Consider the following 13,585-nt stretch of genomic DNA (forward strand, 5'->3'; position numbering starts at 1 on the left):
TTATAATAATAATAGAAATCGAATATATATTTTTTTAACATTCTGAAAGCATTAAAATGAAAGAGGATACATTTGAAAATCATATTGCACACTTTCACTAGAGTCCCTTTGATATGGGTGGCAGTAAGGCCATGGGAACCTCTAGGAGTCAGACAATGGTTGGTCTCCCTTCAGGCAGCCCAGCTTTGATAAAGGGGTCTATGGTCAGACATACATACATACATAGAGTATGCACATTTTAGAGTAAAAACTGTGTGTATAATTGCAAATAATGATAAATAGCCTAGATATTGATAACAATGGCAGGTAACTGATTAATAGAACTATGGATAACATTTCGCTACACTCGCAATAACATCTGTTAACCATGTGACCAATAAAATTTGATTTGATATTATATATCAGACTGACTAAACCTGATATTGCTACTGTTATAGTAGATTTGGTTTCCTGCACATTCTGTACAACTGGAAATCTTAACCCAGCAGAGCCACAAAGGTGCTGTTGAATATCACATAAACAATTACCATGCTATTTTATGTAAAATGTTGGCATGAATTTATGTAGGCCTACTGTAAAGATGCAAGAAGTTTTGAAGGAATGACAAAAGGATGACACTGGGATAGAATGACAAGGAAAGGAACAGGTTAATTGTGAGGTTACCAGTTCAAGTCCTTTTTGTGATAAATTGGCTATAATAAAATTGCTACAACAATAATATAACGCTAACAAATAACACATACAGAAAATGTATTTTGTGAGTCAACATTTTAATAGATTGTCTGCTCATATTGCTCACCACCATTTACTAACATCCTTACATATGGGGTCAAAGTTCAGTGAGGTCGTCGTTGAAGTACAGGCAGATGGACTGGGAGAAGAGGTCGCGGTCCATGCGTGTGTTGTAGAAGTCCTTGTCCTCGTCGGGGATGCCGTTCTCCTCCAGAGTTTTACTCATGTCCAGGTTGACACAGTCGTGCTTCCAAGTGTAGCTGGCGGCGTGAGAGTTGTAGCGGAGGTACCGCTGGAGAATCTCATTCAAGGTCTCCTCGGAACACACCTGGGGAAAGAGACAGAGGAGGGAGAAGTTGCAGTTTTTTTAAATGATTTTACTTTTCCAACCCATGTACAGTAGTTCCTGACTTCCCAGGGGATATATTGACTGCAGCTGAAATCTGTTGCAGCTGTTTCAGATCTAGAACCTATAGGTATGATCAGTCATTGTCATCAGCCATTGTATTTCAATAGTAGAAATATATATGCATTTTCCATTGTATTTCCCCCTGAAACCCATTCTGTGGTCTATGGGCATGTCTTGCAACTGGTGGTTAAACCACTCTAGCTTGGCTTCCAGGAGCCAAAAAAATAAAAAATAATGTGTTTATGCAGGGTGCAATGGGCACACTTGCTAAGAACCTCTAGAGAGAGGGGGGGGGGCGAAAGAGAAAGGAGGAGAGATTGTGTGCGAGGGAGAGAGTGTATGAGAGAAAGAAGAAAGAAAGAGAGAATTTGTGTGTGGTGTGTGCGTGAGTATTTGTGACTGTATCATCAGAGAGAGAGAGAGAGAGAGCATGTGTCTGGCTGTGTGGAGCGTGGAGCACCCACACTGAGCTTCTGGCCCAGTAGAAGACTACTAGTGCCAGCTGGGGCAGGTTTGTGGGAAAGCCTGCTCTCCCACCGCGCTGGAGAGGAGAGGCGTACTCTGCTGTGGGTGCGAGCGTGTTGTGTGTTTGTTTGTGTGGGCTGCGGGGGGAATGAGCGAACCAAGCCAGGACTTGCTCAGAAACCCCCCAGCGCTTGACAGTGACACACTGCACTACTGTGCTACTCACTCCCCCTCCCAGTGTCCCTTTGGTCCCTTTGGAAGCTCGTCACATATAGGCCAGGGCTCCCTAGAGTGCAGTGTGGTAACCCATATTTTATTCAGCCAGTGACACACAGAGTAAGGGAGACACAGCACCTGTATTCCAGTCAGTGATATTACGCAGTATGTGTGAAACAGTGCCAGATGAGTGGATACACTCCTAATAGACTGCTACTGCGATATGCTGACAATGCTTTGGCGGTTGAGGGGGAGGTGGGAGGATAAGGCTTGAACAGCTACAATAGTGTTCATGATGGTTACGTATAAATGGTGCATGTATGCGTGAAGGTGACATGTATGTGTGCAGAATGATGTCAGTATGATGTGTGCATATCTATAGCATATGTATAATACATGCATGCAGCATTTATGATATCTATGTATGGCACTAGCCCCACTTGCCAGGGGATGGTGTCTTGCTATGTGAGATTAGTATGATAACACATGTATACATGTGTCATGTACACATGCAGCCTCTTATAATCATTGCATGACATTCTCCCTGATCAGAATAAGGATGACTTACCTCCAGACCCTGCTCCTGGGATGTGAGGGTGTTGATGATGCGGATCCACCTGGTCTTGACAGAAAGTAGTCCCACCTCATATTGCGTATCTCTCCACCAGGGTCGCCCAAAGTCATTGGTCCAGTCAGTACGAGGGCAGGGAGGGGGCACGTGCACAAAGCGCCCCCTAGGGGTGTAGTATTTCACACACCCAGATAGTGGGTCAATGTGGGTCAGAATCTGAAAATACAAATGGGGAATTTGCCTACTCATCATCAATATAATGAAAAAGAAAGACAAATATGTAACATTCTTGATAGAAGTCTGATTATTTTCTCACTCACATCTTTTGTCTTTGGGTCAAACCAGTGACTGATGTCCTTTCCTGCACACTCAATGATAGGCTTCAGAAGTACATCCCCTGAAAAGAAGTGTGTTATTTATTAAACTGTCGTAACCTAATAGCCTATTTGTATTCGAAAACTTACCTTTAAATTCATTCACCAATGGTGTCAAGTCATACACCTTGCCCAGGTATGACACCCACAGGTCGCCAAGGGTGTTATGAAGGGACACCTCTGTTGGGGTGAAATACTTTGTTGGCCGCATTTGTATTACTTCCGCAAATTTACCCAATTTATGTAGAGTTATAAAAGGTAATGTAAAATGTAACAACTGAGCATATGTCAGAGATATAACAAGTAACGTATATTGTTTATGTGCAAGCTCACTCGCTATTGTATCAACAAGTGTACACACGAACAGCTGGAGCTCCGTTACTGTGGTAACCACGGAAGCGTCTGGCAAAGACAGCACGACACTGAAATCAGCTTTGCGGAATCTCACACACAAGTGGTTGCACAGTCAATAAATCATGTCACACATCTGACCAATGTTATTATAGAATTAAGCATGGCAATACTTTGTAATTTAATAGGATCAAACTGATTGATCCATTAAATGCTCCAAAACCAAATAGGTGCAAAGTTTTACCAAACCTCTGGCTTTACCTACCTACATTGTATACTACAATACCCACAATGCATCGTATTCCCTAACGAATTTCCGGATGTACAACAGTGAAATAATCCGTCAAGAAAAATACGATCAGGAAAGGGTGGAATGGCAACAATGATTGAAGAAAATGGTCCATCAACTCATGTAGGGGTGATATATATTTAATAATGTCGTATTTGACACACTTCTAATACATAATATTCACTTTGCCAAACTGAAAGGAGAGCGTGCATAGCTGATCCATACATTTCGTGGGCAAGTTGGATCCACTAGCTAGCTTAAGCTAAAGTAGCCCAAGATATACTCTTAAGGAGCAGACCGTTTAACATTACTCCTTAAGGACCTTGTATTTTTTTTCTTCCAAAGATAGACTTGCTCTGACAGCCAAATACTTCATCTAAACGTAAATCGATTCTCATTTGCGATACGGTTCTAGAAACATAAAGCCCTTTACTTTCATATCACATCAAAATAATTTCACAAAGGCAAAATGTACTATTACTGTACAACACAGGAGGTTGCTGAGGGGGCGGCTCATAATAATGTCCGTAACGGAGCAGATGGAATGGCATCAAACACATGAAAACTGTGTTTGATGTAGTTGATGCTATTCCACCAATACGCTCCAGCCATTACAACGAGCCTGTCCTCCCCAATTAAAGTGCCGCCAACATCCTGTGCTGTACACTGTTTTAACCGGCTTTATCAAAGTTGCAGGCAACGACATTTTTCAGTGACAATACGTTTCTGGCAGCCTTCTTCCATTAAACACGGGTGTTCAGAACAGGCTATATAGCTAATTAACACTGATGGTCCTTCTGTCTTCCGTAAACACCTTCTGTAACATGGATGTATGTCCGTGTAGGAACCCTATAAAAGGTGTGTATCAATGTAGTTTTTTGTTGCTGATATGAAAGATAAAGTCCTTATGTTTCCAAAATCGTACCGCAAGCTATGCGTGTTAATATTCAGACTGAGTGTTTGAGCTCGTAACAAAGCTTCCCCATACGGAAGATGCCTTTATATGTAATGGAACTGAGAGTCATGATCAAGGGCTAACGTTAACGTCGTTCCATTTCCTTCATCGAGGATTTCTCAGATTTTGTCTCGTGACTGACTTCAATATACTTTCGTTACCAAAGTAAAGATGTTGCTATAGTGCCGATAAACTTCTCTGTATGTACAAGCTGTCATCTCTTAAAAATACAAATTAACACATGTTGAGCATTTTGCTTACCTTCAAACTAGCTCTGGTCCAAGCGCATACGTCACTACGATCTGCTTGCACATCCGCTGTAAGCACATGGACCAGAGCTAGGTAAATAAAGTGTTTGAAAGTCGTGTCTCCTTGTCAACCTTGCCAAGGGGAAGTTGAACAAGTATTGGCTACAAAGAGAGCAAGCCACTGTAGATGGTTGAGATGCACCCAGTATCACCATTATGCCTCCGTTACAAGTATAGTCCTATCATCTAATTTCTCCCTATTTCTAGGGGCGGGGCGAACTGTCATCTTACTCCTCCAGAGCACGTCAGAAGCTGGAGAGCCTGCTGAACAAAAACATGAGAATCAGAATGACAGACGGACGAACACTGGTGGGACTGTTCCTGTGCACAGACAGAGACTGCAACGTCATCCTGGGGTCCGCTCAGGAGTTCCTCAAATCCTCAGGTAACGACAGTACTTATTAGGCTAAGCCCACATACTCTAGTAAGCTCACTGCTACTCACCCCTGTTCCTGCAGAGCAGTGGGTGCAGGGTTTTGTCCAAATCCAGCACTAACAAACCCGATTCAGCTAGCAAATGTATTGCTTAGTTTATTTGCTGTAAAAACCTTATAGCTCTCTGGGACCGGAGTGAACACCATATCCATATTCTGCTTTGTAACAGAGTAACATTGCCGTTAATACACTGTGTACATGTTCATTTTTAAAATGTATTTTGTGTGTGTCTTACTTGCATCTGCATCAGACTCCTTCTCCCAGGGTGAGCCCAGAGTGCTGGGGTTAGCCATGATTCCCGGCCACCACGTGGTCTCTATCGAGGTGGAATCAGACAGCCTGGTCGGCACACAGGGGTTCGGTTCCAGCCACTGAGGAACAAGATCAGCTCGCCCAAAGCTGGAGGAGACTCGCTAACATCCTGGCTAGCCAGGTCTATGTCTCAGCAGCCTAGAAGACGTTACAGTTACAGACTTGAAATTGAGAATTCAATCAAAGGATAATTCCAGATGCAGCTGATCTCTGGTACCAGTGTATTTGGTTTAGCAGGCAGCCATGGTGTGTGTGAGGTCTAACCAGGCATTCTCAGTGACATTACAGTGTGTGTGTGTTAAGTTAATATACTGAGTACAACAGATGTTTATTCAAGGAGGGGCGTGGACTGAGCCAGGCGGTACAGTATATGTGTTTGTATGGAACCGCTGTTTAATTGTGTGGAATATGGATAAATGCATTTTCCAATACATTTCAGTATCTAAACCTGTCTGATCTGTTAATGAAGAATGATGCAGACTGTCCTTATATACTGGTAGTGCAGCAGTTACAGATGGTCCAGAGCATGACTAGCTAAAGTTCATGACTTACTTGACTTAAACACCTCAACTAGCCTGTACCCCTGCACACTGACTCAGTACCGGTGACCCCCTGTATATAGCATCGTTATTCTTGTGTTACTTTTTATTTTAGCCTACTTGGTAAATATTTTCTTCTTCTTGAACTGCACTGTTGGTTAAGGGCTTGTAAGCATTTCACAGTAAAGTCTACACTTGTATTTGGTGCATGTGGAAAATAAAGTTTGATTTGATTAAACCCTTGTCTCCTATTAGCAGCATAGGCCGTTGACAAACGTCCTCCATCTCACTTGTTTCGGGACACGTCTTTCCAGGTCACACCAGTTGAGGCCATCAGTTAAAGTGTTAAAGTGCACGTGTTACTAGGAAAAGATATTCAGTGTGAGGGATTTTTTTTTTATTACCCCTTTTTCGTGGTATCCAATTGGTAGTTACAGTCTTGTCTCATCGCTGTAACTCCCGTACGGACTCAGGAGAGGCGAAGGCCGAGAGCCGTGCGTCCTCCGAAAACAACCCAGCCAAGCCACACTGCTTTTTGACACAATGCCCGCTTAACCCGGAAGCCAGCCACACCAATGTGTTTCGGATGGTACACCTGGCGACCATGTCAGTGTGCATTTTATTTTATTTTTTATTTTATTTCACCTTTATTTAACCAGGTAGGCTAGTTGAGAACAAGTTCTCATTTGCAACTGCGACCTGGCCAAGATAAAGCATAGCAGTGTGAACAGACAACACAGAGTTACACATGGAGTAAACAATTAACAAGTCAATAAAACAGTAGAAAAAAAGAGTCTATATACATTGTGTGCAAAAGGCATGAGGAGGTAGGCGAATAATTACAATTTTGCAGATTAACACTGGAGTGATAAATGATCAGATGGTCATGTACAGGTAGAGATATTGGTGTGCAAAAGAGCAGAAAAGTAAATAAATAAAAACAGTATGGGGATGAGGTAGGTGAAAATGGGTGGGCTATTTACCAATAGACTATGTACAGCTGCAGCGATCGGTTAGCTGCTCAGATAGCTGATGTTTGAAGTTGGTGAGGGAGATAAAAGTCTCCAGCTTCAGTGATTTTTGCAGTTCGTTCCAGTCACAGGCAGCAGAGTACTGGAATGAAAGGTGGCCAAATGAGGTGTTGGCTTTAGGGATGATCAGTGAGATACACCTGCTGGAGCGTCTGCTACGGATGGGTGTTGCCATCGTGACCAGTGAACTGAGATAAGGCGGAGCTTTACCTAGCATGGACTTGTAGATGACCTGGAGCCAGTGGGTCTGGCGACGAATATGTAGCGAGGGCCAGCCGACTAGAGCATACAAGTCGCAGTGGTGGGTGGTATAAGGTGCTTTAGTGACAAAACGGATGGCACTGTGATAGACTGCATCCAGTTTGCTGAGTAGAGTGTTGGAAGCCATTTTGTAGATGACATTGCCGAAGTCAAGGATCGGTAGGATAGTCAGTTTTACTAGGGTAAGCTTGGCGGCGTGAGTGAAGGAGGCTTTGTTGCGGAATAGAAAGCAGACTCTTGATTTGATTTTCGATTGGAGATGTTTGATATGAGTCTGGAAGGAGAGTTTGCAGTCTAGCCAGACACCTAGGTACTTATAGATGTCCACATATTCAAGGTCGGAACCATCCAGGGTGGTGATGCTAGTCGGGCATGCGGGTGCAGGCAGTGATCGGTTGAAAAGCATGCATTTACTAGCGTTTAAGAGCAGTTGGAGGCCACGGAAGGAGTGTTGTATGGCATTGAAGCTCGTTTGGAGGTTAGATAGCACAGTGTCCAATGACGGGCCGAAAGTATATAGAATGGTGTCGTCTGCGTAGAGGTGGATCAGGGAATCGCCCGCAGCAAGAGCAACATCATTGATATATACAGAGAAAAGAGTCGGCCCGAGAATTGAACCCTGTGGCACCCCCATAGAGACTGCCAGAGGACCGGACAGCATGCCCTCCGATTTGACACACTGAACTCTGTCTGCAAAGTAATTGGTGAACCAGGCAAGGCAGTCATTTGAAAAACCGAGGCTACTGAGTCTGCCGATAAGAATATGGTGATTGACAGAGTCGAAAGCCTTGGCAAGGTTGATGAAGATGGCTGCACAGTACTGTCTTTTATCGATGGCGGTTATGATATCGTATAGTACCTTGAGTGTGGCTGAGGTGCACCCGTGACCGGCTCGGAAACCAGATTGCACAGCGGAGAAGGTACGGTGGGATCCGAGATGGTCAGTGACCTGTTTGTTGACTTGGCTTTCGAAGACCTTAGATAGGCAGGGCAGGATGGATATAGGTCTGTAACAGTTTGGGTCCAGAGTGTCTCCTCCTTTGAAGAGGGGGATGACTGCGGCAGCTTTCCAATCCTTGGGGATCTCAGACGATATGAAAGAGAGGTTGAACAGGCTGGTAATAGGGGTTGCGACAATGGCGGCGGATAGTTTCAGAAATAGAGGGTCCAGATTGTCAAGCCCAGCTGATTTGTACGGGTCCAGGTTTTGCAGATCTTTCAGAACATCTGCTATCTGGATTTGGGTAAAGGAAAACCTGGAGAGGCTTGGGCAAGGAGCTGTGGGGGGGCGGAGCTGTTGGCCGAGGTTGGAGTAGCCAGGCGGAAGGCATGGCCAGCTGTTCAGAAATGCTTATTGAAGTTTTCGATAATCATGGATTTATCGGTGGTGACGGTGTTACCTAGCCTCAGTGCAGTGGGCAGCTGGGAGGAGGTGCTCTTGTTCTCCATGGACTTCACAGTGTCCCAGAACTTTTTGGAGTTGGAGCTACAGGATGCTAACTTCTGCCTGAAGAAGCTGGCCTTAGCTTTCCTGACTGACTGCGTGTATTGGTTCCTGACTTCCCTGAACAGTTGCATATCACGGGGACTATTCGATGCTTGCGCCCAGCCCGCCACAGGAGTCGCTAGTGTGCGATGGGACAAGAACATCTCTGCCAGCCATTCCCTCCCCTAACCCTGATGACGCTGGGCCAATTGTGTGCCGCCCCATGGGTCTCCCGGTCACAGCTGCGACAGAGCCTGGACAAACCAGGATCTCTAGTGGCACAGCTAGCACTGTGATGCAGGGCCTGAGACCACTTAGGCCACTCGGGAGGACCCAGTACGAGAGTTGCATGATTGCAAAAGTTTGCCATTATTTCCTGGTAATGTGTATTTGTTGTATCAATTTTTGGCCTTGTGGGGTTTGCGAAGCAAATGCCCCACTTACATCTTCATTTTTATTATTCTTTAGCACGCAACTCCTCTTACACAAATGCTATTGAAACTTCAAACGTGTAGACTGGTTTGAGTTGAGTTGCTCCTATTCAACTTTTGATATCTTTTAAAATATTCAACTTTGTATCTATCTTCATTCACGAGAGTGGGACTTTTTTCAACAATCTCCCCATCGTGACATCACTTCTAACATTCCATTCCCTTTAAATGCAACAACTTTTGACACAAATCTGCTACTTTGAATATTTGCCAACAATTTAGACAAAAAGTTAGTGGGAAATCTTCCTCTACTTCACTGTTTTTAAAATCTGAAAACGGATTAGGAATAGCTTCTTCAAATGAATAGAGTGATCTGTTTTAGTAACACATGAACTGCTTGCAATTATTCATGTCAGAAGCTAGCAGATTCATTACTTACTAACAGCAGTAAATTCCAACAACTAAATCACATTTTGAAGTTCTCTCCTTGCTTTGTCTAACATTATCATGAATCTATTAAATAAATTGTGGGTCAGAGTGCAGCATTTATTTAGTTTCAAAGCACAAACGTTTGTTAACATGTTTATCACTGGCTTGAGCAACACGTGCCTCGGAGGGTGACAATGTCTTCATAATAAATTCCCATGATTCAGAATCTGTTTCGGACCAAACAGCTTAGCACTAATATTTTGAATAATTCTCCGGTCTGAACTAACCTGGAATGATAGAGAAGATTTGTAATGCTCACTAGCTTCATTCTCAGAATTGTGCTCAGTGCTCCAAATAACTCAACTGGTACGTTGATCCTGTTGCGCTAATTGGATAGAGCGAAGCTGTCTCTGTTCACTCACTCTTTTTTCACCCGATAACTTCTCATCACACTTCGTTCAGTTTTCACATGCAATAACTGTAGTTTAGACTGACCACCACCAGAATCTTAGAAAAAAAGGTTCTGGATAGAACCAAAAATGGTTGTAGGGTTCTTTGATCAGAACCCATTTGGTTCTTCTTCACTGAACCAAAATTGGTGCTATATAGGGAACCAATTTCGGGTCTATATAGAATTAAGGGGTGCCATATATGAAGCAAGCAGATGACCCTTTTTGATTCTTTCCAGAACCTTTTTTCCTAAAAGTGCACACAACTACAGCCACACACCTATTTACAACACACCTATTGCACCGCACAACTTCTGACCACAACAACACAACTATTGACCACAACTACAGACTATAACTATTGACCATACCTACTGACCACAACTACTGAACACCACTCCTGACCACACCTACTGAACACCACTCCTGACCACAATTACTGACCACAACCACAAAACTACTGACCACAACCTCTGACCACAACACAACTACAGACCACAATACCAGAACTACAGACCACAACAGCAGAACTATAGACAACAACTGACCATAACTACTGACCACAGACACAAAACTACTGACCAAAACACAACTAAAGACCATAACTACTAAACACAACCAACTACTAACCTGAACAACACAACTAGAGACCATAACCACTGACCACAACTCCTGACCACAACTCCTGACCACAACCACACTAACAACTTCAGACCAAGACTACTGACCATATCACAACTACTGAACCACAATTACTAAGCACAACACACAACTACTGATCACAACCATGCAACAACTGAACAACAAAACTATTGACCACACAACTACTGGCCGCAACAACACAACTTCTGACAACTTCTGACCAAGACTACTGACCATAACACCACAACTACTGACAACACAACTACTGACCACAACTACTAAGCACAACTGACACACCACACAACTACTGACCACAACCACACAGCTACTGACCATACAACTACTGGCCACAATAACAACTACAGACCATAACTACTGAACCACAACTTACCACAAAACTACTGACCACAACTCCTGACCACAACCACACAACTACTGACCAAAACTACTGACTATAACACCACAACTACTGACCACACAACTACTAAACCACACTACTACCACAACCACACAACTACTGATCACAATTACGAAGCACAACACTACTGACACACCACTCAACGACTGAGAACAACTACTGACCACAACCACACAACTACTGAACCACAAAACTACTGACCACAACCACACAACTACTGGCCGCAACAACACAACTACTGACAACTTCTGGCCAAGACTACTGACCATAACACCACAACTACTGACAACACAACTACTGAACCACACTACTACCACAACCACACAACTACTGATCACAATTTCTAATCACAACACTACTGACACACCACTCAACTACTGACCACAACTACTGACCATACAACTACTGGCCATAACTACTGAACCACAATTTACCACAAAACTACTGAACACAACCACACACCTACTCACCAAAACTACTAACCACATGACTACTGACCACAACCACATAACTACTGACCACAACCACCGAACCACACACCTGCTTAAGAAAAACTACTGACCATAACCACAAAACTCTGACCAAAATTACTGACCACAACCAACCAACTACTTACCACCCAGCCAAACAATGAGACCATAACTCCTAGCCACAACACTAGACCAAAACTCCAGACCACAACCACTGAACCACACCACTACTGAACCACACAACTACTGGCCACAAGCACACATCTACTAAACCACACCACTACTGAACACAACTACTGACCACAACCACACAATGAGATCAAAACTCCAGACCACATCCAACTAACATCTGTCCACAACCACAACTATTGAACCACACACCTGCTTAACAAAGCTACTGACCACAACAACAAAACTGACCACAACCAACCATCTACTTACTACACAACTACTGATCACAACCACACAGAGACCACAACTCCAGACCACAGCCACATGACCACAGCCACATGACCACATCCAACCAACTCCTGACCACTACTACTTAGCCACACACCTGCTTAACAAAACTACTGACCACAACTGACCACAACCAACCAACTACTTACCACACAACTACTGACCACAACCACACAATGAGACCACAACTCCTGACGGCAACTCCAGACGACAACCACATGACTACTGACCACAACCACACAGCTGCTACTGACCAGAACTACTGAACCACACACCTACTTACTAAAACTACTGACCACAACCACACAGCTGCTACTGACCACAACACTACTGACCATAACCATACAACTACTGAACCACACACCTTCTTACCAAAACTACTGACCACAACCACACAACTACTGACCACAATAACTAATCACACAACTGCTACTGACCACAACTACTAAACCACTACTACTGACCACAAAACTACTGACCCCAACTACTGCACCACATACCTACTTACCAAAACCAACCTACTGACCACAAAACTACTGACCCCAACTACTGAACCACATACCTACTTACCAAAACCACACTATTGCACCACACAACTACTGACCACAACACCAGAACTACAGACCACAACTACTGACCACAAGCACACATCTACCTACCACAACACAACTAGAGACCATAACTACTGACTACAACCAATTACTGACCTGAACAGCACAACTAGAGACCATAACTACTGACCATAACACCACAATTACTAACCATAGCACTACTGACACACCACACAACTATTGACCACAACTACTGAAAACAAATACTGACCACAAGCATGCAACTACTGACCACAACACAAATATAGACCATAGCTACTGAAAACTACTGACCAATCACACAACTACTGAACCACAACTTACATCAAAACTACTGACCACAACCACACACCTACTTACCAAAACGACTGAACACAACCAAACAATGGGACCACAAACACAGAACTACTGTCCACTACTACAGAACCACACACCTGCTTAACAAAACTACTGACCCTGACCACAACCACACAGCTGCTACTGACCACAACATAACTACAGACCATAACCACTGAAAACAAGCACACATCTACTGACCAAAAGCACACACCTACTTACCAAAACTACTGACCACAACTACACAACTACTAACCCACTCAACTAATGACCACAACTCCTGACCACAACCACAGAACGACTGACCACAACTTCTGAACCACACACCTACTTAAAACTACTGACCACAACCACAACTGCTAAACCACAACTACAGACCCACACACCTACTTACCTACTGACCACAACTACTGAACTACACACATACCCACTTACCAAAACTACTCACCACAACCACACAACTACTGACCACTACTACTGGCTAGGGTTTGGCATTTGAAATTATCACTTTCAAATAATATCATTAAAGTAACACTTTTTTAAACTTCTTCCACGACCACAAACTACTTTTAAAAGAGCTTTACCAAGCCCCACAACTTTACTTGTAAAGTTAACATCTCGTTATTG

At 43.5% G+C, this 13,585-nt stretch overlaps 2 protein-coding genes across 2 annotated transcripts; one reads left to right on the top strand and one right to left on the bottom strand.

The window, feature by feature from the left end:
- Window positions 1-753: 753 nt before the first annotated feature.
- On the bottom strand, window positions 754-4,393 carry LOC124008839 (cytochrome b5 domain-containing protein 1-like). The gene is made up of 4 exons (XM_046320420.1): window positions 2,858-4,393; window positions 2,714-2,790; window positions 2,391-2,609; window positions 754-1,060 (listed from the first exon to the last, which is right to left on the bottom strand). The coding sequence occupies exons 1-4, from the start codon at window positions 2,976-2,978 to the stop codon at window positions 830-832; spliced, it is 648 nt and encodes a 215-aa protein (XP_046176376.1). The 5' UTR covers window positions 2,979-4,393; the 3' UTR covers window positions 754-829.
- LOC124008840 (N-alpha-acetyltransferase 38, NatC auxiliary subunit-like) lies at window positions 3,402-6,185 on the top strand. The gene is made up of 3 exons (XM_046320422.1): window positions 3,402-3,530; window positions 4,878-5,055; window positions 5,356-6,185. Exons 1-3 carry the CDS (start codon window positions 3,492-3,494, stop codon window positions 5,478-5,480), a joined length of 342 nt encoding a protein of 113 aa, XP_046176378.1. The 5' UTR covers window positions 3,402-3,491; the 3' UTR covers window positions 5,481-6,185.
- Window positions 6,186-13,585: the final 7,400 nt, after the last annotated feature.

The sequence above is a fragment of the Oncorhynchus gorbuscha genome, linkage group LG21, assembly GCF_021184085.1.
Source record: "Oncorhynchus gorbuscha isolate QuinsamMale2020 ecotype Even-year linkage group LG21, OgorEven_v1.0, whole genome shotgun sequence".
Lineage (NCBI taxonomy): Eukaryota > Metazoa > Chordata > Actinopteri > Salmoniformes > Salmonidae > Oncorhynchus > Oncorhynchus gorbuscha.

Coding starts and splice junctions, on each gene's coding strand:
- LOC124008839 (XM_046320420.1), bottom strand. CDS start 2,978: ATGCGGCCAACAAAGTATTTCACCCCAACAGAGGTGTCCCTTCATAAC. Junction 2,791..2,857: donor ATTGGTGAATGAATTTAAAG/GTAAGTTTTCGA, acceptor ACTTCTTTTCAG/GGGATGTACTTCTGAAGCCT. Junction 1,061..2,390: donor CCCAGGAGCAGGGTCTGGAG/GTAAGTCATCCT, acceptor CTCTTTCCCCAG/GTGTGTTCCGAGGAGACCTT.
- LOC124008840 (XM_046320422.1), top strand. CDS start 3,492: ATGGCAACAATGATTGAAGAAAATGGTCCATCAACTCAT. Junction 3,531..4,877: donor AAAATGGTCCATCAACTCAT/GTAGGGGTGATA, acceptor CCCTATTTCTAG/GGGCGGGGCGAACTGTCATC. Junction 5,056..5,355: donor GGAGTTCCTCAAATCCTCAG/GTAACGACAGTA, acceptor CATCTGCATCAG/ACTCCTTCTCCCAGGGTGAG.